Below are 27,484 nucleotides of genomic sequence, written 5' to 3' on the forward strand. Positions count from 1 at the left end.
GGGGTCTGAGAGGATCTCTTTTGCCTGTCTCTTCTATGTTCACCTTTCCAAGTGCTCTGGTCTTTGTGGATGCACCTGTGCCTCTAAATGTCCAGGGGGATTATTACATTTCACTCTCTGAACAGACTAAGTGTCTGCTATTTTAAAGCAAAGAATCATGAATGGTGATTCATGTTGCTATTCCATGGATTCTGTGTTTCCAATCTTCCATTTGCAACCCACCCGCGCGCTCTCCACCATTGTGTAGTTCCACCAACTGGTACCATGGACTTAATGTTATTATTTAAATGGATTGATTTTTCACCTCAACAAATTTACTCTAAAGGGAAGTTTTAAATCACCACCATATGTTTAAAAATACTTTTTTTCTGAAGTAAATTATAATAAACATACATATATAAGTATTAAATTAAAAAATGTCAGAACCAGATCTGTCCATGTACCATCTAGAGTGCACCTAGTGGTACCCCACTTTGGGAAACACTTAATTGGGTCACTATACATGAAATTGGCCATAGCATGGACTGCGAAAGTGGCTACATTTGGTATTAGTGCCCTCGATCTCACTTTCTGGGCCCTTGGTCCTGGCTTATAGCCCTGTTTGGTGGTCTTTTTCCTGTATTATCACTCTGGGTATAACATTCCCAGGATGTTATTCTCAGGAAGTGCCCAATGAGGGGTACTTATGAATGGCTAGTCCAGTAAACTAAACAGAGCTGAGGTTCATACAGCATCTTTCCTTGGCAAAGGTCACCCCAGGAGCAGAGCCTCAGGTTTATAAGGTCAGGAACTCATTTTTGTCAGCTCACAGAGTCCGGTGGACAGGAACACACTCTGCAAAATCACAAGTGACTGGCGAATTCGCAACCTTGCAGTGAGAAACAGACTGGCCAAGATGCTTGTATCAGTTTTGCAGAGAATTCTTGGAGATACTACTAGGGAAACCAAAATGATATCAGAAAAGCATATGTTAGGGGCGCCTGGGTGGCTCAGTCGGTTAAGCGTCCGACTTCAGCCCGGGTCACGATCTCGCGGTCCGTGAGTTCGAGCCCCGCGTTGGGCTCTGGGCTGATGGTTCAGAGCCTGGAGCCTGCTTCCGATTCTGTGTCTCCCTCTCTCTCTGCCCCTCCCCCGTTCATGCTCTGTCTCTCTCTGTCTCAAAAATAAATAAACATTAAAAAAAAAAATTAAAAAAAAAAAAAAAGAAAAGCATATGTTAGTGGGATCAACGTATAGGGAATTACCAAAGCCCAAGGCAAGATGCTGTTTTTAACATGTACTACCACTACTGTGACCCTGGGCAAATTTCTGAACTTCTCCATGTCTCAATTGCTTCCTCTCTAAAACAGAATATTACTTTTAGCTTCTGCAGAGAACTGTGAGGGTTACATGAGAAAATTCATAGGAATGTGTTCAGTCTTCTTGCAGTGATGCTAGTTATTGTTGTCAATGATATTGTTGTGCTGTCATTCAGGTAAACTTGGGGGGCCCTGCTCCAGACCTCTATTATACAGTGTTGTTCATTGAAACTCACCGATGAACCCTTGGCCCAACTCTCTCTTCTCAGCCACCATGGCTGCTAAGACTCCTCGAACCCAAACAAGCTTAGATCTGAAAATACATTTAATCTAACTTTTAATGTTTGTCCCAGATGTGTGGCCTAGGAAAAGATACTTAGCTACTCTAAGCCTCTCCTTTCTCATCAACAAAATGGGGATCTTTTGCAAAGTAGGAAGCTTTTTGGCACTTGTTAAATCCTGCTACATGTATGGTGGGTTCATGTACATATATATGACTGACTTTATATCAAATCATTTGATCCATGTATAGTATAAAAAATTATGTATCTTCCCCCTTTCTCACCATAACATTCAAAGTCTATAAAAATAGTGCACTTGAAAAATCACCACAACAATGGGATTCTTTGGTTTTCCTAAGTTCCTTCTTAGAAACACAGTCTTCCCTAATGGTTCTGGTCACTTCTGGTGGCTGCATGCATTGCTTCAATCTCTGTAAGATGATGTAGCAGCAAATGATAGAGGCCATAAAATAATCTTATTTTATGACAAATGTAGTATTCTATCCTAAGGACCTGATTTTTAAAAGGAGACAGGTTTATGTTAGGTATATTAGCATTTTTCAGTGTTCTGACTGAAACATGTTCATACCCAGAAACAACCTGAATGTCAAAGAATAGATGACAAAGAATTGATGACAAGTTCATCATTTTTTTCAAGTATGTAGAACAGATAAGTATCTCTCTGAAGTGAACTAGTTCAATCATGAAAAAAATCATATGTATGAAAAAATGATTACTTTGGGACCATGTAGATAAGTAGAAATGTATCTATAAAAGAACAAATGAAAAAAGTAGAATATAAAATTGTCATGCATTATGATTAGAACTACATGAAATTTATGTGTACGTAAGAGCACAGGTCATTCTCACAGAGACTGTAAATTGATGCCTTTAGACAAAAGAGTTACAGAGAATACTTCTGCATAACTATTTCATTAATTTTTTAAAATAGTGTGAGTATATGAACATTTGCTGCTCTGTCTCTTGTGATTAATCAAAGTGGGTTCAACCTGATTCTAATCGGTTTTTGGTCTTTGCTGCTTGCTAATGGCTGGCTGAGCTCCAGGTTGGCCCTGAGCACCTTTCCACCAAGACATGCAGGAGGAGGATTCCAGACAAAGTATCCCCAGAAGAGGGAGGTTATAGGATGTCAGCAAGAACCCCTCTCTTGAACTCAGTATGTTCACTTCTCTGTTCCGTACACAGGCCAAGCCTTTTCCTACTTCACAAGCTTCACACTGGCCGTGCCCTGTGCCTGAAATGCTTTTCTTCATTTCTTCAGGTCACTAGATCTTTCTCATCCTCCAGGCCCTAGCCTGGCTATAAATTCCTTCTCTGGCTACCCTTCTTCCCAACTCAGCGCCAGCTCCTGCTTAGTCTTTCCACAGAACCTACCACCATCTGTATCTGCCCCATATATTTATGTACTTGTGGTTGTCTGCCTTCTCTACTAGCTAAGCTTGTGAGGGCAGACACCTTTCCTCTGTTATTTATCACCATATTCTTGGCATGTAGCCTGAAGCATGGCACATAGTAGATGTCAAGACATGCTTGCTGAACAAATGAATGAAACTACATACCAAAAAAGAAACATTTCCTTGATACAGTGTTAGGTTTAAAATAATGGGATGCTGCTGAGAGTGGCTTCTCTAATGTTGTTTCTTTGATTATCAAACAACTATATCTAGCACCACAGTGTTAGTGGAAAGATGTGCTCTGTGATTTGATTCTCCATACTGCCACTGCCTTGAGACTACTATTTATGTGTATATTTTCTACTTATTGTTACTATTTTTTTTTAATTAGAATTTCTGTTATGGTAAAATAATAATGATGATGATGATGATAATAATAAAACTTTAGCACAAATATATGTAGTTGGGGTGGAAAGTCCTATATTTCAATTTTTATAACAAGTAGGTGTAATTTCTATGACTTTGTAAATATTAAAATAGGAATATGTAGCAAAGAGCTTGCTTATGAATACCTTAACATTAATGGGAATTATATGACAAACGAGACTTTCGATCAGGTTCTTATTTAATTAAAATCCTGACAAATTTACTGAAATTTCAAGGAACTGAGCAGACATCGGATCTAAAAAGGGAATTTTAGATACATGGAAAGCCATTTCAGAGCTTCTGTTTCCGTCCCTGGATCACTTTAAGTGAAGCCCCATAGTGTCATGAAGTCAAACCCAGACGGACCTCTGGATGAAAATTGGGTCCTGGAAGATTTATTTTCTTCAGTAGGCCTAATAACTTATGAAGTGGAATAACTTATTACTAGTTGGGTAAGAAAATGGAGAGATAAGGATTTACCTATTTGACCTATGAAAACTTGAGAAGAGCTTTAAAACAGTTTTCTGTGGGGCCCATTTCTGAGTTTGTTATGAAGATGTCTTGCTTTACATAGACCTCGTAGTTCAAGAAACCGAGCTCTTGTGTTTTACAGTTAAACCTTTCTCCCAGACTGAGTCAAAAACCGAGCCCTTACATTTATAGTGTTGCTCCGTGGCCTATTTTTACTGAAATGCTGGTTGATGGATGCACCAGCCCCTGAGCAGTAGGAATCAAATTTAATTTTAATGTGGGAGTATTTGTCTCCAAAATAGAAACTCTCCATCCACTAGCTTTCTCCATAAAACATCAACATCACATCATAAAGGCAAAAATCAGTTCACAAAGAAAATCCATTAAGGTAGACATTGAAACCGCATGTTTTTGGCCTTGAGTGGCCTGAATTGCAAAATACTTTGCCTTGGATCCTTACTTCTCTTTGCCTAGCTAGACAAGGCCCACATTTTTAGCTCCCAGATGCTCTTTGGAATTCAATTTGAGTTTTGTGATCTTTGTTCATTTATTGGGTATTTATCGACCACGTACTATGCACCCTGCACTGTTCTAGGTATTGGTGATGCAGTGATGAGCAAGGTCCTCCTGCTCTCATCCCAGGGGCTGCACAGACAGAAAACAAACAGGGAAGCACATCAGTAAACCCAATAGGTACATGCAGATACTGATATATTGAAGTATCTGTGTGCTAAAGAAATGAAAAGAAAGAAGAAGAAAAGGAAAGAAACAGGATCCTGGGAAAATATTTAAAGAGATGGAAACAATAAAGAATCAGTCCTGCAAACACCTGAGGTGTTCCTGGCAGTGGGAACAGCTAATGCAAAGACCCTGCATTTGCAGGCTCTGAGAGCAAGCACCCCCTAAGTGTATCCCTCAGTTGCCTCCCCCTAGTCCTGGCCTGTCCACAGTCCCTAGAGTGAGCATGAGCTTGGAGTGCTCAAGGTTCAGGAAGAAGGCAGATGTGGTAGAAGCCTGTTGAGTAACGGGAATGTGGTGTGAAACGAAATAGGAAATGCAGATAAGGACCCCCGGATGAAGAGTCTTGTAGGCCATAGCTGAGAATTTCCTTAAATACTCTAAGCAGCCATGGAAGGCTTAAAAGTAGAGAGTGAGATCTGATTTATCATTTATTGTAAGATCATTTTAAAAGTTCATTCTAGGTGTCGCATGGATAATAAACTGTATGGAGCCTTGAGTGTCAGTGAAAACCCAGCCAGAAGGCAACAGGATTACGTAGGAATGAGGTGGAAAGAGACTGTGGCTGATGCAAGTCTCAAGCAAAAAAGCTCAGGTAGCTTTAAGAGTATTATTGACAAAGAATTTAACTGTAGAAGAGAAACAGGGAAAGAAGGAAGAAAAAAGAGAACAGAGTAGCGGGGTGTGGGTGGAGGGCTGGCCCACCTGCTGGTTCTTGCATGTGCCTCTCTGACCCACCTCTTAAAATTCCAACCTCCTGAATCCTCCTCTTCCTCTTTTAAGGCTGGGACATGAATTTCTAACTCCGGGGAGTCTTATTTGCTGACTCTTACAGCCAGAACTCTTCCTTTTGAAGTCCTATATAACTTGCTTTGTTCTCTACTCTTGGAATTGAGCCTTGTTCTATCAGGAGTTCATTTGTGAAACTCTAACCTCTCCAAAGGTATGTCTATCCCTCATGTCCTTGCTCTTTCCCTCCTTTTCTTCCTTCCACAAATAATGCATGAGTGAGTAGTATGTGCTAGGCGCTGTTATAAACACTGATGCTGCCATCTTTACCAAATTGGGTGCTGGCTCTCATAAAGCTTATAATCTAATGGAGGGTGGGCTGGGGGAGTGACATTAGCACAGCAATCACGTTAATAAGTGGGTAATTACGAGTCTGGGATGTGCTCCAAAGAGAGGGTAGGCATTGCTAAGGCAGAGCATAACAGGAGTAGATGGCCTAGTCTGGAGAAATCAAGGAAGGCTTCCTGGGGCAAGCGACATTCAAAATGAGGGACTTAAAGTCACAGCAAATCTTATGTAGCTGGATCCCAGAGAGATGGGAGAAAAAGGGACACGAACTGAGAGGGAAGACGGCATGTGACAGACTCTGGTGTCCGCTCTAGATCTAAGGGGAGAACCTCTGCAGGGACATGTCCGGATCGTCAGGAAGCAATCACAGTCACCATGTGTCACGCTGGCTGCTGTGTAGGGAATAGGTTGGGGGGCGATTGGGGCAGAGTGGGTGCAGGGAGACCATTAGGAGGTGGTAGCAGTCCCAGGTGAGAGCTGCTGGTGGCTTTCCCGAGGAAAGTGACCATAGAAAATGGGGAGAAGTAGACAGCAATATTAGTTCCTATTATTATTAGAATAATGGTAACCTCCCTCTCATTAAAAGGAAGCAGGATCAAGAAGGAATGTTTAATCATTTTTACAAAAAAAAATTTTTTTTAATGTTTCTTTATTATTGAGAGACAGAGAGACGCAGAGCATGAGCAGGGGAGGGGCCGAGAGATGGAGAGACGCAGAATCTGAAGCAGGCCCCGGGCTCTGAGCTGTCAGCGCAGAGCCTGACGCGGGGCTCGAACTCACAAACCGCGAGATCATGATCTGAGCCGAAGTCAGATGCTTCACTGACTGAGCCACCCAAGTGCCCCAGGAATGTTTAATCATTACAAAAAATGTAGAGTCACACAGCCTTAAGCAACTTACACAAAGCTACATAGCTTTTAAGTGAGGAGCTGGTCTTTGACCCAGATGTGTCTGACACCAGACGCTGTGTTTTTGATTGCTGTGCAAGGAAAAGCAAGGAAAGAGGGACCATCTCCTGACCTGTCATCTTTAATTCAAGAAGGATGCATGCTCCAAGAGATGTTTCTGCTGCTAGATTCGACTGCAGGCTAACGGGGAGAGCCCATGTGAAGTGGAGACCCATAACCAGACCCTGAGTAGAATGGTGGTCTTGACTGTCCCACATACAGGTAATGGCTCCCACACTATGGTGAAAAGAACACGCTTGATCCCTAAGGTGCAGAGACATTAAAACCAGGAAACCTTTCCAGTTCTCCTGAGGGTCCTTCAGAAGATCATTAGTACCGAGCTTATGACATGCCTTCCTTATGAAATACTCAACATCGCCTGGAGGCATTGGGGCCCTCACTTTACAAATAGCAAACAGAGGCTTAAAAAGGTTCAAAGACCTTTCCTGAGACCCCACATCCAGAAAGTGATAAAGCCAGAAGTTGAATCCAGCTCTACCTAGCTATACTGGCCTCACCAATCAGTGATGCTTGTGTCCGTCTGTGCTGTCCCTTCCATGCCATGCTCACTTGAACTACCCAAGGCCCTCCCTCCATTTCTCTTTTGCCCCTGGAAATAATCTAATTTCAGTCATGTGCAAACTAAGCATGTGGCTTGGTTGGTGACTCCCTCTCCGGAGACTATTTGTATTCAAAGCTGTCATTGGTATGTTGGAGTTGGCTTGCTGTGGGCCATGAGGGCTGACTGCTAAATCTGGAGGAATTTTGTGAGCCAGTAGACATCACACCAGTAGTTTGAAATTGGCCATGATGGGAGTATTTACACCAGAGAAATCAGCAAACACTATGGATTAGAGCTGCCTGATGCTCTCCACTGCCACTACCACTGTAGGCTAGTTCAACATTTATCAGCACACTGGGGGCCCTAATCTCATTGTCCTCTGTTAATGAATGCCAGGCATCAGGGACCACTTTGCAACGAATTTGGCAGGCACAGGGTGGTGTCTGAAAGCATGCCTGCCAGCGACCCACCACCTGCCAACATTATGCTTCTTTCTGGGCCACTGCTCCGGCAGGCTGAGGCGCTTCCCGGCTCCCTTGAAAACACTCACACATTTCAACACTAGACACCAGAGCGAAATCGGTGTCAAAATAACAGGCTCAATCAGGATGGATATTTAGACATGGATATTTAAAATTAGAAAATGGATATTTTAAAGTTAGAAAAAAAACATACTTAATTTGCAAAATTATGGAATGTTTTTCTGAGTAGGTAGAAGGATTACTTTCTGTATGATGTCATAAGTCCACAGTATTTTAAGACAGGGCAAGAAACATAATTTTCCAAATGAGAAAAGAGAAAAAGAAGCTGTGACCTCGAGAGGGGCAATGGTTGCCTCAGCATCACACATTTCGTAATGCATGAATGTATGTCTCTCTCCACAGGCTTGTATTTAGTCACAGAAGAGAAGGAATCCAGGAACCTGATGTTAGCTTGACTTTGAACGTTTTCCTTCATTTGAAAATGAATATGTTATGCCACCCTGCTAGCTCCTTCCGAGACGTGATGATGATACAAAAAAAAGGCTAATTTTTACTAGGCGTTTACTAGGTGACAGAACTTATGCTAAGTACTTTACGTATTAAGTTGAACTATTTGAAATCGCCACTGTCTGGCCTGTCTTGATCCACTGAGTGGTAATTTCAAATAGTTCAGTCTAAATACATTCTCTCTGTTAGTCTTTACCACGTTCTCATGACATGGGTACTGTTAACATACCCGCTTTACAGATGGTAAGACTGAGGCTTTAATTTTTTTAATATTTATTTATTTATTTTTGAAAAACAGTGAGAGAGAGAGAGAGAGAGAGAGAGAGAGAGAATCCTAAGCAGGCTCCACTTACCAACTGTGAGATCAATGACCTGAGTCGAAATCAAGAGTCAAACTCTTAACTGACTGACCCAACCAGGTGCCTGGAGGCTTAAAAATTTTTTTTAAAAAGGTTTCTTCCCACAAGTATAATGCTCTTGTTATTTATAGGTGATACATAGTGCATGCTTGTGTGCAAGTCGTTTACGTAAGTATTTCTCTATGCCTTCTGATTGATTATTGATTGATATCAGTAAGATATCAATGCTGAAGAAGAGCATGTCTGAATCTCTAAGAAGTGATAGTATTTCGCCTGCAACACCCATAGGCTCCATACCCAGGCCTCCTTCAGGGCTCCATTTCATGGAACACTTCAAAGCCTGGCTCTCAAAAAGTCCCAAACTCATGCTTATCCTACTAAGTCAGATCCTAACAAGGCATGGGGATGCCTTTGTCCCTAACGATAAAGCACCCAATGTTATTTCCCCTTCAGTAAAATATAGGTGAAAACCCTGCCTTACCTCCCTAATGATAGAAAAACTAATACAATGATTTAGTACAATGTCACACACCTGCTTTGAAAATGTACTGCAAAGGGCTAAACAGGGGCTCAAATTTTTCAAGAAAGGAGGTAGTACTTCCAGACCTTTCATTTTGTAAAGGAAAAATCTGACACAAAAGGTAGAGACGCTTACCCAGGCTCCATCACCTAGAGAGAAGTAGAGTCTGGTCTCCTTTCTCCTCATGCAGTGTTTTTTGTACCCAACTATATTGTTACGATTATTCATGTTGATGTTATTATCACTGCTGTTGTAGAAAGAATATAAGACTATCTCTAGATATACAAAAAGACTGACCTAGATAAGCAACTGTAATCTTCTGGGTAAGAACCACTGGTTTGTATTGCATAACACCATGGTAACCCTGGTAAATTTTCCAAGAGGTATAGAGGTTTACTTTTGGGCCTTGCAAGTTTTAGATAATTAGGTGCCTAGGGAATATTATTTCAAGATATTAAGTGAATAATGACCATTGGGACATATAGAAGTAAATTCATAAAAATGTTGACACTGAACTGTCACTTAAAGTATCAGTTTCCTCCATTATAAATTAAGATAACTGGGCTAGATCATCCCTTAGGTCCCATTGAATGCTAATATGTTATTCATCTAAGCTCCATAAAATCTAGTGTATTTCCGATGAAGTTCAAATTCTATCCAATCATAGCATTTGCCACATAAATTATTATAATTTTGAAATTAAACTTGCAGGAAAAAAACCATTAATAAATATTAAACTTACTCTTTTGCAGATTTTAGAACTAAAATCACCTAATATAACAACCCCACCTCTGGACTTTTCTCCACATTCTCTTCTGATTACTCTTATTGTACTTTTTAGGCGGTCGTAACCAGCATGTCTGTGTCCCCTTATTTTATTCTAGGTATATCTTCATGCTTCAGCCTAGTCTAAATAAAAAATACTGTTTAGAAAAAGAAGACACAAGTGTTCACATACCCCATGACGATTCTCAAAGTACGCCAGGCTGGTTTTGGTTAAAACAAAGAAGCGGACTTTAAAGTTGGAGGGAGAAGTTCTTCTCTTTTGTTGCGATTTCTTGATGAGCTGTTCTTCTAGGAGGATAAAGTTGTTCATGATCCAGTTCTTGAGAAGTGATGCACCTTGGGCATCACCCTGTAGCACAGCCAAAGGACACAGTTTCAGGGCAAGGAATGCACTGGGGAGGCAGTTGACTTTCAGAGAGCTGTTAAAAGGCCTCTTGCCTCCGATGTTATCTTTCTATCAGTGTTCAGTCAACAATGTGGAGCTTCTCCTCTGATGTCACAGGCCATAACCACATCCTTTCGAAATTCACAAAACTAAGAGGCATATGTAAAAACTACACATACCCTTTGCTGTATGGTTTGGAAATGATACTTGAAGATTCTGAGAGTCAAAATGTTAGGAAGCATTAGAGTTTAATCTTTATAGTTCCTGGTTTAGACGATCTAACAATTAAGCCATGTTGCACATGGGGTAGACACATGAGCTCTGGAGCCAATGGGCATAGTTTGTGTTTAGTTTCCTGTTGCTGCTGTAACAAATCATCATAAATTTAGTGGCTCACAAACTTATTATCTTACATTTCTGTAGTTCAAAAGTCTAAAATGAGCTTTATCAAGCTAAGATCAGGACTTCAGCAGGCTTGTGATCCTTTCTGGAGGATCCCTAAGGGCAGGATCTGTTACCTTGTCCTGTCAGCTTCTAGAACCACCCGCATTCCTCCATCTACAGGGCTAACAACAGCGGGTCAAATTCTCTCATCCTCTACAACGTAAGTTCTTCTTCTGTCTCCCTCTTCCAAATTTAAGAACTTTGAGATTACTCTGGGCCTGCCTAGATAACCTAAAATAATCACCTTATTTTAAGGTTAGTTTATTAGCAACTTTAATTACATCTTCTACCTTAATTTCCCTTTGTCATGTAACCTACACATTCATAGGTTCCAGGGATTAGGCTTTGGTATCTTTAGGGGATCCATTATTCTACCTACAACAGTTTGAATTCTGGCTCCAGTACCTAACTAGCTGTGAGACTCTAGGCATATTACTCAAGAGACCTGAGCCTCAGTTTTTAGCTGTGAAAAACTGGGGTAGCAGTGCCCCTACACAAGGCATTGCAGGGCTGCTCTCTGGCTTCCCTCCAGGCTCGTCTCCCAGCTTGCTCACATGTTCTTACTCCAGCCTTCACAAATTCTCCTTATACCACTTTGTACATCTCGTTTTGCCTGACAACATCTCCTCTCCGCTGCTTTGCCTGCTTTAACTCTAAATTACACTGTAAGTCTTATTCTGCGTGTCACTTCCTCAGGAAAGCCTTCCTGGCTTTCCAAAGTCAAATGTACCAATTATACGCAGATGATACCTTATACCTTTCTCTTTATACCCATTATGACAGTTGTCGTTTTACATTTTGGAGGGTGACTTTTGGATTGATGATTGTCTTCCTCAGTAGTCTAGAAGGTCCATGATGGTAAGGATTATGTGTGGTTTTTGGTCGGTGTTATATACTCAGCAACCATCACAGTGCCTCGTGTGTAGAAAGAATGTTTTAAAAGAGGCACCTGGGTGGCTTAGTTGGTTAAGCCTCCGACTTTGGCTCAGGTCATGGTCTCACAGTTTGTGGGTTCGAGCCCCGCATCAGACTCCGTGCTGACAGCTCGGAGCCTGGACCCTGCTTCTGATTCTGTGTCTCCTCCTCTCTCTGCTCCTCCCCTGCTTGCTCTCTCTCTCTCTCTCTCTCAAAAATAAATAAACATTAAAAATTAAAAAAAAAAAGAATTTTTTTAAATGTGTTGAATGAATAATCACCAAACTGGGTTAGACAGTTAAAAGAGACAAGGACCATAAAACACTTAAGACAAATATATTGAAGTATGAATGGCATAATAAACAAAGCATGTTTGGGCTTTGAGACAAAGAAACTTGTGTTGGAATGCTGCCTCTGTCATTTACTAAGCTGTATCTCTTTGAGTAAGCCACTTACCCTCTCTGATCCTCAGTCTCCTTGTAGGGTCCTTTCGAGAACTGAATCCCATAAACTCTGAGTGGTGGATGCTAGTCATGTACCTTGCCTTAGAAACAGTACATGGTTAAAGTAAAATAAAGTAAAAGTCTTACTTCTGGCATGAAGTAAATAACCAAGAAATCTCAGAGGAAGCAGAGATGGCATATACTGGGCGGGGATGAATAATGAAACAAAATAATCGTTATTACTGTATAGGAGTGTAATCATCTAAAATTTTCTGTTTTGTACATAAATCAGCAGACCACAGCTTAATTTTGTTTCATATACTGGATGCCCTGGCATAGTCAAGACACTCAAGAAGATGGGAAAAGTGGATACTTTAAATGATTCCCACTCCTACATTCTGAGGTTTTAAGATATGCGTGGAGATACACTGCCCAAACGATGTAGTTTTTTCTTTCTGGGCTTGAGGCAAGGAGCGTTGTTTTCTCCAAATATCTCTTCTCCCCTTTTTTTCTGGGTAACTGACCTCCTGAAGGTTATCTGGGGCATATGGCTAGCCAGAATAAAGACTACTTTTCAGTCACATGACTATTTTTTAGCCAATGGAACATAGCAGATGTGATGAGCATCTCTTACTTCCAGGAGATGTCCTTAATAGCAGTCATCATACTCTTCTCCTTCTCTTTTTTCCCTTCCTACTGGCTAGAATGTGGATATGATGGTTAGAGCTGGAGCAGCTATTTTATATCATGAGGTGAAAATTGTATGTTGAGGACAATGGAATGCAAGATAGAAAAAGCCGTAGGTCCTAATGACATTGGACTCTCCATGCCAGCCTGGCATCACCTTTTTCTTTTTTAACATAAAGAGAAATAAAATTACATTTTCTAAGCCTCTGTTATTTTGAAGTTCTATCATAAACACCAAACCTACTCTTAACATACATAATATAGTACTATACTTAATAATAGACTGTAAACTCCTTTGAAAAGGGTAACTGGTTGGTTCAGGTTGAAAGATTTACAGACTTCACAAAGTGTTCTCATCTGGGAAATCAAAATATCATCAGTAACTGTTGTACTGGGTGCCTTTCATTTGCCAAGTCTTCATGAAGTACAATCATAAGTAATTTTATTCTCTTTTGGATAATACCTTCAAGCCCACTCACTGGGGTTTGTCTTTGTCCTCACTTAAATATAACCTTAAAAGGCTCAATATTTTCTCATAGCTTTCAGGAAAACACTCATAAAAATAAATAATCCCTTTGTTTTGGTTTTAAAAAGTCCAATCCATAGGAGCCACTTGTCAAAGATGGAACAATTGGGTGTCAAAAAGAACAGTAATTGCGATGAATTGAAGAATAGCCAAAGTGTTAAAATCACGAGTTCATGAGATGCTTAAAAAAAACCCCAAAAATCAACCCACTGATCACCTTTGGAGGAGTCCAGAGAACCGATTTACTATTCTGAAAACTAGGAAACAAAGGGAAAGAATAAAACGTGTCTACTGTCTTTCTTGAAGAGCTACAGCTCAGTTTAGGGATCAAATACTTAATAAGGGAAAATCCTTCTTTAGAAAAGAATACTAACTAACAAATGAAGAGGGAGTGATGAAATACCACCATTGTGCCATCCAAGTGACACAAAGGAGTTAGGCAGCAGTCATCAGCGGCGGCTAAAATCATTATGTGAAAAGCCAACAGAAATATTTATAGTTTATATATCAGATTGATGATACTATAATGTACTGATGACTCTTAACCTCACAAAAAGAGAGACAACTAGACACTTTGTATTTCCTGATGTAATGAAAGAGGAAGGACACAAAACCACCTACGCAGAAGTCTAACCAAGGGGGGAAAAAACCAAACACAAATCTCACCAAACGTCTAGATCTAAATCCAAGTTGGCAGGAAGTATAGGAAATAAAGGAACAGTGCAAAGGACACATAAAAATGCAATTGGATGAGTCCAGAAAACACAAAACACTGAAGACAAATGACCCTATGTCTGCAACAAATAAATCAGATAGAGAATCTGCAGATTACAAGAGACTTTAAGAGGCATATCAAGTATGTGATGATTTTGTTTGGATTTGGGTTCAAACAAATGTTTTGTAAAGTCATTAAGAGACAACTGGGAAATATGAACACTGACTGTGTATTTGATGATTAATTATTAGTTTTTTAAAGTTGTGATAATGGCCCTGTTGTGTTAAAGGAGTCCTTATTTTGCACAGAAACATACAGAAATAACTACTTATAAAATGCTCGAGATTTTCTTTGTTATAATTCAGGGAAGGAGGAGAAACAGGTAGGGGAAGAGATGAAAAATGTTTGTTCCTGAATTGACATTTACTGAAACTGGGTGCTGGGTAGGTGGGGGTTCTTCATTCTGTTCTCCTCATGTTGCTGCATGTTTGAAAATTTCCATAATGAGAAGTTAAGAAAAGGGAAAGCAAGGCCAGTCCAGTTCATTGTAATAATCAAAAGTGCAAACATGTATTCAATGTAATGCTTTTCCTCAAAACATGTTTTTCCCAAGCATGGGTCTGCTTCAAGCTTAGACCATGTTGACTCTTCCAGCATTTCCAAACTCTTCCTCTTGCCCCTCCCATTAGGCTGGCTCCGGATCCACCTGTTCAGGCTCAGGCCTGGGGGGAAGAAGGAAAAAAGTCACAGCATTCAACAAGGCTCAGCTGTAATCTGGGGTCGATGCCCTCTGCTTGTGGTGGGTACACAATTGTTCCTTTTTCTTCCGTGGGAAAGTGTTGTCATGTGCTTTGTGGCTGTCATTATTTTCAGAGGGCTCTGGCAGCAGTTCTCTTGATGTGGGAGATGCCACTTGGACTGGCCAATGAGCCAACCCTCAGGTCTTGGGCTTCACCTCCGGTGTGCCTCCTGCTCCTTCCAACTCTGTTGGGATCCCTCAGTCCATCTTGGTTGTCCTCTTGAATTTTCCATGAAAAGAGACTGCATACCAGTTTATTCCCTTATATGGTTCTACTGCAAGACTCAGGCACCCTTGCCCTGCAACTGATGGATACACCATTTGCCCCAAGCATCACCCCTTCCCCCTTTTGACACCAAATAAATAGCTCCTCCACAAACTTTCACCATCACATTTCTCTAAGTACAATTTAGACACCAATCCTCATCTCTCCTAAACGCTATGAGACTTGTGTCAATTTCACTGAGTAGTCCCTTAAAGTTCTGTCACTTGGCTTCTGATGGATGCAAGCGCCTTCTCTCCTTCCCCTTGGCGGGTTGTGAGAGAAAATGCATGGTGTACCCAAGTCTCTTTCTCTTGACTTTTCAAGCCCTGGTTTTCTAAAGGCTGGAGGTGGGCAAATACTATTACTGGTAGAACCCGTGTTCCTTCTTATTGTGTCACAGATGATATAGTACTTTATTTTAGGATAAGAAGGTATGTGATTCCTTGAATTATATCATTACAGGCTTTTGTGGCCTCAACTGAAACTGACTTAGAAAACCTCATTTATCCCCCTAAAAACAAGGAAAAAAAACAATTCAGTCTGGCACTACTGGATCCAGGTATATAAACAATGACATCGAAAATGTTCATTTTCATTTCTTTGTTGTATGTGGGCTTCATGCTTAGGCAGACTTTCCCTCATGGCAGCAAAATGGATGCCAGGAGTTATAGGCTGACATGCGTTACCACTGGAACCGGATTCTTTTCCCTAACCGTTCCAGCAAAACTCTCAGAACTGTGGGTCATTGACCTGGCTTGGGTGACATGCTCACACACATCACAGACAAGGCAGTAGAATGTTCTGTTGTCTATCTCTAGGTCTGTACTTTCTCCTGGATTTTGGGGTGGGATACAGTCAGCCTTACCCAATCACAGGAACCAAGAGCACAGTGGGGTGGCCCTCCATCGGAACACCAGAGTGTTGCCACTATGTCAATAAATGATCCGCCTTTACAGTAATGTAAGGTCCATTTGTGTTGCTTTATCATTTGAGGTCCCACAATTCTGGTCCTCTTCTCTGTTCTAGGGAATAGCCATTTAGACAAGTAAAGATGCTTCTTATGAAATCCCAGAGCTTCCTGTGTCCAGGCCAAAGAGATCCTTGAAGAACTGTATCTTAGGATGTGGCTTCTAAGCCCTTTATTTTCCTTGTGGTTCTCATCTGAACTTGATCAAGTTTATTTATACCTCTTTAATAGTGATACCCAGAATGTTTTGGGTATTCTTTAAAAACCTCATAAGCCTTGGGGTGCCTGGGTGGTTTAGTTGGTTGAGTGCCTGACCCTTGATCTCAGTTCAGGTCTTGATCTCAGAGTCGTGAGTTCAAGAGCAGTGTTGGGTTCTGTGCTGGGTGTGAAGTCTACTTAAGAAAACAATCCAAAACTTCATAAACCTTTATTCCTCCTAGAACTATCTAGAGGGGAGAAAAAGCATGAGCACATAGATAAAATGCACAAAGTATTCACTGCAGTGTTGATTGTAACAGAAACAGTCTATATGTGCATCATTGAGAAAGTGGTTAAATAATCTATGATGTATCCATTCAACAGGACACTATAAGGTCATGAAAACCAATGAAGTACATCTGTAACGTATCATTCTAAAAAAAGTACACAATATATTGTTAATATAGAAAAGGTGCAGACCAATATGGAGGGCATAATCCTGTTTTTACATGAAAACCTTTTGTGTTTATTGTAATATATATGTGTATATATACATTATGAATTATACATTATGAAATATACAGTATGAATTAGGCTCACAAACCAAGGTTTTACTGTGTGTATATATCCCCACAGGACTGTGTCAGGGAATTTACATATCAAACTTTCAGCAAACAGAATTGAAAGGGTAGAAAAATGTGTCACTTTTTAATTTATATAGTTTAAAAAATGACATTATGGGAGAATTTCTTTTTATTCTCCAATTTACAACTAAAGAAAACTAAGCCTTTTGACAGAAATTATTGGTTTGATTAGCAGAAGACAGTGATAATAGATGGTCAGGAAGCTTAGAGCTAACTTTCTGAAATAGATGTTTATTTCTGGTTGTAACAGTGAAGTATATCCTTTTTGGGAAAGGAAAACCAGCAAACAGACAAAGTTAATAATTACTTCTAGTGTCACCCCTCAGAGATAATCAATGTTAACACTGATCGTACATTTTTCCAGTATTTGTCAAAGTTAAATTTAATATTTAATTGTAATCATCATCTTATCCCAGCTCCTGGATCAGCTATTTCTCTCTACCTCTATGCAGTTTCTAATCTTTGTTTTTATCTTTAATGTTAACTGTTGTATTATTTGTGTGTGTGTTTGATGGCAAGCTTCTTTGATAGTGTAACATCAAAGAAACAAATATATAAGCTAAGGTAGGACATCTCATGGCTTATAAACAGCAAAATTGGAAGCTGAGAGGAGAATATTCATAAGACTGTGATGAGCAGGGCGGAAATTTGGCTCAGTATGGGGCCAAATACGTGCAGGACAGAAGAAAGAAGGAAGCAGAAAAAAGGTAGGAGGGGAAGAGAGGTGACATTAGTTGGATCATAATGCTGAGAAATAAAACTATTTAGAATGTCTGTCTGGCTTCTTTTATGCATACCATCTCATTTTCTTTTTAAACCCAAGGCAGAAGCAAACTGATTTGCATACTGGCCCTCAGGGGAAGAGTCAAGGTGACTGTGGCCTTTTTTTGACAGCCAGAAGGTAAGACAGAGTATCAGGTTGGCTTCCTGAAGTCCTAGGTGCCTAAAGGCTAACCGCAGCTCATCCCACGCCACCACCTCGCTTAGCAGCATTGACATAAAAGTACTGTGGATTGTATTTTAGGCCTGGGGATTTACCCGGCAGATACATATTGTGTACAGTATGGAAATCTCCCCACCCTCACATCCTGCCCTAGCTCACAATGCCTTCTCAGGTGGCATATTCATTGAAAAGGCTATATATAGCCACTGTTTGCCCTCGTTTTCAAAATAATAGATGGGGAACGAAGGTTATTGACTTGAAACCTCTTCCCATGATAAATATGTAGATAAATATGTAGACAATCTTGCATGTCTACCTATACTCCGTATATCATATGCAGCGTTTTCACTCTGCCTGTCTCTTCAATCTTAGGCCAATTAGAAATACATGGAAAGTTATGCTTAGAATTGTGGCTTTGGCAGTTTTTCTTGCAAAACAATTACTGTTGGTTTTAATATTGTGATGGGTGTTATTAGGTTCAGCACTCATTCAATTCATTAACTATTACCCTATCGTATGTTTAATTGCCCTCTTGTTCTGTCTTCCTTTCTACAGTGTGTTCTTCTACTGTATTGTAAGCTTTTCTGAAGTTAGGGTTCACACATGCTTCACTATCTTCCTTGTTAAGAAAAATTACCCAAAACATGTAAATAAAGAATTGTCAAGCAGGCGCCTGTGCTTACAGTTTTATATTAAAGCATTGCTTAACACGCCAGCCCAAGGATTATTTGATTATCTAAGAGAAGGAAGAGAGACAATGGAATTAGACCTGTAAATTAGGACTAAAGTATTACTATCTATTATTTTTAACAGCTTTATTGAGATACATTTCACATACCATAAAATTCATCCATTGAGAGTATATAGTTCAGTGATTTTTAGTATAGTCAGAGTTGGTAACTATCACAATGTAATTTGAGAACATTTTCAGTACCCTAAGAAGACTATCCATTATTGATTGAAGTCTCAGACTCTGTCAAGTTCTGTAATAACTTATAGATTTTTGTTTAGAAGAGATGCAAATGTTTTCTGTTTAGTAAAAGATAACCCCAAAGGTTAAGATTTTATTGCCCTGTAGACATTTAACCAGTTTTGTATCTAACCTGACAATGTTCACCTGAATTCTTTTTCCAATGCCAATGACTATTCCTCTGATTTTCCTTTGAACCAGCTTTACTATCCTGCTGGTTCCTTCACTGATGGATTAATTAAATCTTTGCTAAGTTTTCATTCTATATTTGTATGCAAGTTATGCTTAAAAATTTTTGAGACTTACTTTGTGATAACCCAAATGCTCTTAGCACAACAATGGACAATAAGTAACATTGGAATGGACAATAAGTAAATAGATCTTAAGTTACTGATCTTCATTTTTTTTGATAGGGGGTATGTCAGACTTTTAAAGGTTGGGAGGAGAGAATTAAATTTTGAAAGGTCCTAAAGAAAAATAAAAAATAAACTTTGAGGGGTGCCTGGGTGGCTCATCTCATGGTTGAATGATCTCACGGTCATGGGATTGAGTCCTGTGTTGGGTTCCAATCTGGGCATGAAGCCTTCTTGAGATTCTCTCTTCCCCTCTCCCTCTCCCCCTCTCTCTATCAAAAAAGAAAAAGCATAAATTTTGCGTGAGATTTTGTGCTATAGAGAGTTAACTTTTATGAAGTTATTTATTTACTTCTTTTCTAGACCAAGGCCTGAATCAATGAATATTCTAAGAATAGAGCTTTACTGACATAACATTTTTTTAAGTTTATTTATTTTGAGAGAGAGACAGAGAGAGTAAGTGGGGGGGGGGGGTCAGAGAGAGAGAGAGAGAGAGAGAGAATCCCAAGCCGGCTCTGCACTGACAGTGTGGGATCTCACAAATCTGTGAGATCACACCCGAGCAGAAACCAAGAATTGGATCCTTAACTGACTGAGCCACCCAGCCACCCCTGACATAACATTTTTATAAATCTATAAATCTTAAAATATTATCTATTTTTGTGTAAGTAGTATGCACAATCCATAATTTGGAAACAGAACCCAAAAGGTGTAAAAGAGAATGTCCTGAAGCACTAAGTCCCCATCCCACCATTTCCCTCAGCCAACAAGTTTTTTGCACACCTTTGTGTGCACGTGCACACACACACACACACACACACACAACTTTTTATTCCAAAATATATGGCATACCATGTATGCTATTTTGCAACTTGCTTTTTTTCACTTACTAATAGTTATTGAAAACTGTTCGACACCAGGATACATAATAGCTGCCTCATTCAAAACGTGTCTTGCAACTGCTCCCTTTTCACTACTGACACTGATACCACACACCTCTTACCCATTGTTGTCTCTTGCGGGAGCCACCCAGTCTCCACTTCTGTCCCCGGTACCTCCACAATCTCTTTTTTTTTTAATTATTTTTTTAGTGTTTATTTATTTTTGAGAGCGAGACGGAGAGAGGGAGAGAGAGAGAGGGAGAGAGGGAGGCAGAGCATGAGCTGGGGAGGGGTAGAGAGAGAGGGAGACACAGAATCTGAAACAGGCTCCAGGCTCTGAGCTGTCAGCACAGAGCCCGATGCAGGGCTCAAACCAGACCATGATCTCATGACCTAAGCCAAAGTCAGATGCTTAACTGAATGAACCACCCAGGTGCCCCAACAATCTCTTTTCAACATGGTGGCAAGAATGATCCTCTGTATATGAAAGTCCAATCATCTCCCAAAGACAAAGATCTCACGATGTTTTACAAGGTCTGTCCCACGCTATCTGCTCCCCTACCAACACCACGGCTGCCTCTCGGCCTCATCTCCAACCACTTTCCCCCTCCTTCTGCTCTTGTCACTGTAGCCCCCTTGGTGTTCCTCTAACACACTAGTGATACTCCTGCCTCAGAATCTTGGCCCTTGCTTTTCCCTCTGACTGAGAGGCGACTCCCCTAGAGGTCTGCATGGCTTCCTCTTTGACCTCCTTTTGGTTTTTGCTCAAATATTGCTTCTCATTGAGCTTTTCTTGACCACCACCTGCAGCTCGCCTTTCCTTGCACATACTCCCATCCCACGTGCCTACTTTATCTTTCTCCACTGCACTTATCATCAGTGGGTATACCATATATTTGACTCATTTACTGTCTTTACACAAACTCTGTGAGAACAAGGGTATTTGTCTGTGTTGTCCACTGCTGTACTCCTAGCACCTAGAACAGGGCCTGGCACAAAGTAGGCACTTAACAATATTAACTAAATGAATGGGGGCTTCCATGTGCTTTGGATCTCTTGTGACCTTGGTGAAGCTCTTTTAACTTCTCTTTGCCTCATTTACTCCCTTATAAAACATGGAGAGTAGTAGTATCTACAATTTATAGATCTATTGTGAGGATTAAAGATTTAAAAGAATGTGAAGTGGTTAGTAACATACCTGGCTTGTAAGTTCTTAATAATATGATTATGATTTCTTTAATTATTAACCATTCATCAGAAAAAAAAAACTTACGAGAACATATGGTTCAGTATAATATAGAAAATCCCAGCTTCTTATTTTTAAACTTGATATTGTCAACTTTTAGTGATTATCACCTCAGAATAGAAGACACTTTGTTTTTTGTTTTGTTTTGTTTTTGGTTGTTTTTTTTTTGAGAAGTCATTTCACATCTTTAGAGAAAAACAGTTTGGCTCTTTGGAGGTAAAGACCTTTATCTTTGCATTTCCATTTTCCAGCTGGTCCCCAAATTCATATTTGCTCAATCAATTTTGTTGAATAAACAAATAGAAGAATTAATCTCAATGACTACAAGGAAAGTAACATTTATTGGAAGGCTACAATGTATCAGGGACTGTGGTAGTCACTGGGGATGCAAAAAAGAATATTTTGGGGTTGAAATTTATTTCAAGACCTCCACATGGCAATCGGTGATTCTGGATGGTGCATTTTTATTTTAGAAGTAGTCTTCTAACTGGGGGAGGGGGAATTTGGATTTATCACCTGTGCAAAGTGAAAAAAAAAAACTCTAAAAAGGCATCTTTGCCATAATTTCTCTGAAGAGATTTTCAAAGAAACAAAACATCAGTGGTTTATCAGGTAGACATCAAGAGTGAAGCAGCAAGCATACCAGTGCGGGAAACCCTATGGTGATTCAAGACCTCTATGAATTCCTGTGGTTCCCAGTAAGTCCCCACGCATATTGCTAACCGTGAATGATTCCATATTTGGTGCAGAATGAAGTCTAATGGTGAGCCATGCTGCTTGAGGCAGAGGAAAAAGTCCTGACCTGAGTCACAAGTACTGGGATGGAATCCAGCTCTGCATTCTGACACTGAGCAAGATAATCCTGAGCCTTCATCACTGTAAAACAATGGTTTTCAAATTTCACCTCCTTCATATGAGAAAATGGGTGAGAAAAGCCTTCATACCCTGGAAACCACCGTGTAATTGGAACTCTGGTTCTAACAGGTAGCAGTAGCCCCTTTGACCATTTACTCAGCAACTACTTTCCAGTGTCTGTCAGCACTGTCCTATGCACTGGGGACATGCAGAATGGCAATCCCAACAAGATCCCTTCCCTTAGCAATCACAGGGTCTACTTCCAGGATTTTATTCTTAGGACATAATTTAGCAGATGTATAACTATACTTGCAGGAAGATGATCATTATAGGGATATCTGTAACAACAATGAAACTGGAAACCACCCAGATATTTACAAAAGCAGAATTGTTTCATAAATCACGTATCCCAATATCTTGATTAGAAAGAATATCTGGTCTACGCACATCTACATCCTGGTAGGGTCAGCCTGTCCCCTGGTGAGGTGGTGGTTAGTTTGGGGTGGGGAGTGGGGGGTGGGGGGAGACTGGTGACCCTGCATCAAGGGGGTGACTGCTTAGAGGCTGGGACAAAGGGGTGTGTGATGAAGACAGGTCACAAAGGACTGGAGGATAAATGCGGTGGTGGGAAGAGATTTAGGCAGAGCCCTGTAGGGAGATGGGCAGTTGCCTTCACTCCCTCTCTCTCTCAAGGACTCGATTTGTGGCTGGTGGAGCTGTCTCAAATGAAGAGAACCGTGAGCAGCGAGTATTTGTTACCTTATTACACGGCCCACAGCTACCGTTCAATGGGCGTGTTCAATACCTCCATGGGGGAACTGCAACGACAACTGTACAAGGGAGGAGAGTATGACATTTTCAAATACGCACCTATGTTTGAAAGCGACTTTATTCAGATCAGCAAAAAAGGAGAGGTGATTGATGTACACAACCGTGTCCGAATGGTGACTGTGGGCATTGCATCCACCAGCCCCATCCTCCCTTTACCTGATGTCATGCTACTGGCTCGACCAACAAAAGTCTGTGAGGAGCATGCCAGACACGCCCGGACCACCAAGGGGAGAGGTCGCAAGCCCATGAAGACCCTAGAGCTCACCAGGCTACTTCCTTTAAAGTTTGTCAAGATCTCCATTCATGATCGCGAGAAACAGCAGCTGCGCCTAAAGCTGGCCACTGGCCGCACTTTCTATCTGCAGCTGTGTCCCTCTTCAGATGCACGAGAAGACCTATTTTGCTACTGGGAAAAACTTGTCTATCTCCTGAGACCACCAGTGGATAGCTGCAGCAGTACCCCGACACTGCAAACTGGGGATGCAGCCACCTTAGAGGATGACAAAAGCCTAGTGGTAAGCATCAACAGAGACTCAAGCAAATGAGGCAGGGGGCTTTGGCAGAGTAGCTGAAAGCTAGTCCTACAAAACCTCTGGTGCTCTCTGAGGCTCACCTGGGAAACACATTCCACTTGAATAAGCACACAGTCAAATGAGCCACCACTACAGGACTTACCACACTGGGGGAGCTCCTGAGCGCATCTCAAAATTGTCCCATGGGGCTGACTTTCAGAGAGACCTTAGCTAGCAGCTGTTCTGGTCTCATACCCTAGGTTGTTAATTCCTTCCACAGCATCTTGATTGTCTCATTTCTTCTTCAACACTTACCCCAACCCAGTTAGTCTCATCAGCTGTGGAACACTGTTAACAATTAAGAAGTCCTTTCTTCTGTATCCCTGTGACCACAATGTACTGATTAAAATCAGGACAACCCATGTGTGTCTGCACATGCACAATTTTAGTAGCCACTACAATGTGAGATGTGTGGATTCCTTGGCCCAGGAAACCCTACTTCTAGGAACCTGTCCTGCAGAGATATAAACCCATGTATATAAAATAAAAATACATGAAGATGGGGAACTAACTGTATGAGTGCTTCCCCTGGTGCTGGGAGTGTTGAGTAAAACCAAGTGACCATTTGACAGGGGTGCTGTAGATGGGATCTTGCATCGAGTGGGAGCATAGACTTGATAATTTTGAAGGTCTTTCCAATTATAAGCCCTTGGGTTGTTAAGTTCCAGGTTGAGAAGGAAGTAGAAAGTTCTAGTCTCACTTTGTCATCTCTTTCTTACCTGTTTCTCCTCCCCTGACACAGACCCCAGAGCTCCATGGAGAAGGGGATCAGGATGAGTTTAGGCTTCACAAGCCTCATGAGGTGTCTAGAGCCACCTCTTCTGGTTACGCTGGGGGAGAGGGAATCCATCATGCCCGCCACAGAATGCCTGGTTCACCTGCGGTCCTGAAGACTTCAGGGACTACTGAAGGAGCAGCATCCAGGTCAGCCACAGGCATGGCAGTAGCAGGGACAGCAACGGGTGCTACAACAGGCTTAGCAGTGGCAGGGGCAGGAACAAGGCCTTCCTCTGGTGCTCAGAGCATATCGGCAACCAAGGCTATAGGTCCAGGCCAGGTAAACACAGTGGCCCTGGCTGGAGCCACCGCCAAATGTCCGGGAGAAAGTGGATCCAACAAGGCCATTGCAGGTGTTGTCAATATATCCTCAGAGGGTACGAACGTGGCCTTGGGCGCTGCAAGCACATCCTCGGTAGGTGATTCCACAGTAATGACAGGAACTGCCAATCTCTCCTCAGCAAGCAGCATGAGTGTGGTGTTTGCAGGTGCAGTGATGACTGGCACACTTACTGGGAAAGACCCAGTAGCAGCACCCCTCGTCTCAACCTTGCAGAGTGAGGGCTACATGTGTGAACGGGATGGAAGCCAGAAGGTCTCCCAGCCCAGTGCTGAAACCCGGAAGGGAAAAAAAGAAAGAAGAGAAAAGAAAGATAGAACTTCCAGTAGGAAAAGTTCCCATCACCACAGGAAAGGTGAAAGTCACCACAAGACGGGAAGGAACAAGTCGACCCAGAAATCATCCTCCCACCGGTCCTTATCCAGCCATGACAAAAGAGATGACAAAAAGGAGAAAGGGCAGAGCCATGTAAGAAAGAGAGGACACCACTCTCACAAGAGTGGCAGCTCTGTGGCAAAGGAGTCAAGGACAGCTCACAAATTGGGGAAGATAAAATCTGCAAGCAGTTCAGGTGCTGTAAGTAAGAAATCCAGTAAAATTGGCTCTTTCTTCAAGAGCTTGAAAGTCATTTCTGGTTCAAAAGCAGCGGCCACAACACACAATAGGGAGTTAGACTTCGTGGCTAAGAAGGTAGAGAAGCGCAACATAGAGGCCAAGATAGAGAAAGCCCAGGATGGCCAGGAGGATATCTGTAGTACCCTGACATCTGAGACAATGGAGACAATAATCTTTGAAGCCAAATCCATTTAAATAGGAGACCGGACAGGAAGCTGCAGTGGAGACCCAGCCTTGGGGAAACATCCCTAGAGAGTCAATTCCAGCTTTCTCTAATAAAGGAAACCATGCAACTCCAAAAGAAATGCTATCTTGTTTGAATGTCTATATCCCCTAGCCTGGTAGTGACTTCACATTGGCTTCTGTGATGTGAACTATGCTGCAGCCTGAGACCCCAGCATCCAGTCAAACAGAACCTGACCTCTCACCCATAACCAGCAGAGCCAAACTGAGAGCCATGCTTTGCCTCAACCCCTTTTGGCCTTTGGTTTCCCCAAGACTATGGCTACAAGTCACAGACTATGGGTTGGAAAGCATCACCACCACTATGTCCCTATGCCCTTCTTTTTCCTCCCCACAGGTACCTGAACATGGACATTCAGTCCAGTCCATAGACTAAAGACAGAACTCTTGTCTCCTTGGGATAATTGGGAGGTAAAGGGGGGTATAGCAGCATTTTTAGGTAATCAGAATGAGAAGTTTATCATCTAGATCAGGAATTGGCAGCCTGAGGGCCAAATCTTGCTAACCGCCTGGTTTTGTAAATAAAGTTTTATTGGAACATAGCCACAGCCATTCATCTGTATATTGCCTATGGCTACTCTCTCATTAAAATGGCAGATCTGAATAGTTACAAGAGAGACCTTATGGCCCAAAAAATCTGAAATATTTAATATCTGGCTCCTTACAGAAAAGTTTTGCCCACCCCAGATCCAATCTTAACAATTCTTCCTCCTAGGTATATACTTTGGAGAAACTCTCAAATATGTTTTCCAGCAGACAACTAGGAAAATGTTTACAGTAAAACAAGTTGTGATAGCAAAACCCTGGAAACAGTACAAATGTTTATCAAATAGGAGGATCTGTAAATCGTGGTACTGACTACAGTGCATGTTATACAATAGTGAAAATGAATAGCATCTATTCATGTTAGCATGTATGAATCTCACACAACGTTGAATAATAGAAGCAATAGAAAAATGCATATGATGTAGTTCCATTTATAGAACAGTTCAAAAACAAGATCAAACAATATGTTTGGGAATACATATTAAAATTGTAAAGAAACCAGTTACACACCACATTCCAAACAGTAGGTGTCTATAGGGTGAAAAGCTGAGAGGGATGACCTGGGAGGCACAAAGAGCTTCAACAGAGTGGGGATTGTTCTATCAAGCAAAGGACAGTGTCCATGGTAATTTATTATTGAATCTTTTTTTAATTTTAACATCTCTGAAATTAGGATGGTTTTTAAATTGTTGTCAGCTAGGTAGCAGTCCCTGCCTTAGGAATACCTTAACAAATTTATTTCATTAACACTTTCCTTTTAATATAGACACAAGAGAGATAGACAACAAAATATCCAAGTCTGAAAGATATCTTTCAGTCAGTATAAAATAAAAATTCTAAGCAACACAAATACTCAAAATTCAGGAACATCGTTAAGGTTTAGCTATATTGTTAAGAAATAATAGAATAATTTAAAATGCCATGTACAAATGAACTGTGTAAATTATGCATGCAAGTGGAAAATAAGTCCCAAAATAAAAAAAAAATCATCTTACATTAGAAGTGAGAGTATATATTTAAAAAATGCCTATTGTAAAAAAGGAATTACATTGTCTTTTCAATTTAAAAAAAAGCTGTAAATAGATTTCACAAGCCTATGAAAATAATTAAATTGTTAATGATAAAAGTTTGATTTGAGAAAAATGATTCTGAGAATCATATATATTGGTGTAAGCCTGGAGGTTATCCACCCGGCCTTTGCATTCTTCTGTCCAACAACAGTGTCTACTAGGTTGGAAGCTGGGATTTCAGTAAAACTTGGGGATATTGTCCCCAGTGTATGTAGAACAAATGTGTGTGGCAGAGGTGGGGGAAATGAGAAACAAGGTACTCGGGCAGGAGTGGTGGCTTGGGAGTATCAGCGACTTTAGTCTTCTCCAGTCGCTCTGGTGGGTGGCTCTTGTGATTTCTGATATACTAAAACCGATAGATGCTGGGGATTAAGGTATCCTTGGC

At 41.0% G+C, this 27,484-nt stretch overlaps 2 protein-coding genes across 3 annotated transcripts in view; one reads left to right on the top strand and one right to left on the bottom strand.

The window, feature by feature from the left end:
• ITK (IL2 inducible T cell kinase) overlaps nucleotides 1–10,315 on the bottom strand; it is a 59,390-nt gene extending 49,075 nt beyond the window's left edge. The window contains exon 1 of the mRNA XM_042948371.1: nucleotides 10,042–10,315. Coding sequence (XP_042804305.1) covers nucleotides 10,042–10,179 — 138 coding nt within the window. The 5' untranslated portion in view covers nucleotides 10,180–10,315. The remainder of the gene's footprint in view (nucleotides 1–10,041) is intronic.
• On the top strand, nucleotides 6,573–25,541 carry FAM71B (family with sequence similarity 71 member B). 2 transcript variants are annotated; one of them, XM_042948375.1, is made up of 6 exons: nucleotides 6,573–6,875; nucleotides 14,674–14,783; nucleotides 17,681–17,758; nucleotides 22,000–22,175; nucleotides 22,799–23,451; nucleotides 24,251–25,541. In XM_042948375.1, exons 4-6 carry the CDS (start codon nucleotides 22,172–22,174, stop codon nucleotides 25,433–25,435), a joined length of 1,842 nt encoding a protein of 613 aa, XP_042804309.1. In that variant the 5' UTR covers nucleotides 6,573–6,875; nucleotides 14,674–14,783; nucleotides 17,681–17,758; nucleotides 22,000–22,171; the 3' UTR covers nucleotides 25,436–25,541. The 2 variants fall into 2 exon arrangements, with proteins under 2 accessions (XP_042804309.1, XP_042804313.1); XM_042948379.1 differs by lacking the exons at nucleotides 6,573–6,875; nucleotides 14,674–14,783; nucleotides 17,681–17,758; nucleotides 22,000–22,175 and adding an exon at nucleotides 22,217–22,234.
• Nucleotides 25,542–27,484: the final 1,943 nt, after the last annotated feature.

Source organism: Panthera leo, chromosome A1 (assembly GCF_018350215.1).
Source record: "Panthera leo isolate Ple1 chromosome A1, P.leo_Ple1_pat1.1, whole genome shotgun sequence".
Lineage (NCBI taxonomy): Eukaryota > Metazoa > Chordata > Mammalia > Carnivora > Felidae > Panthera > Panthera leo.

Bases quoted from the DNA above. Each gene is read 5' to 3' on its own strand.
- FAM71B (XM_042948375.1), top strand. The intron at 23,452-24,250 runs GTAAGCATCAAC...CCCCTGACACAG, and splicing joins AGGATGACAAAAGCCTAGTG to ACCCCAGAGCTCCATGGAGA.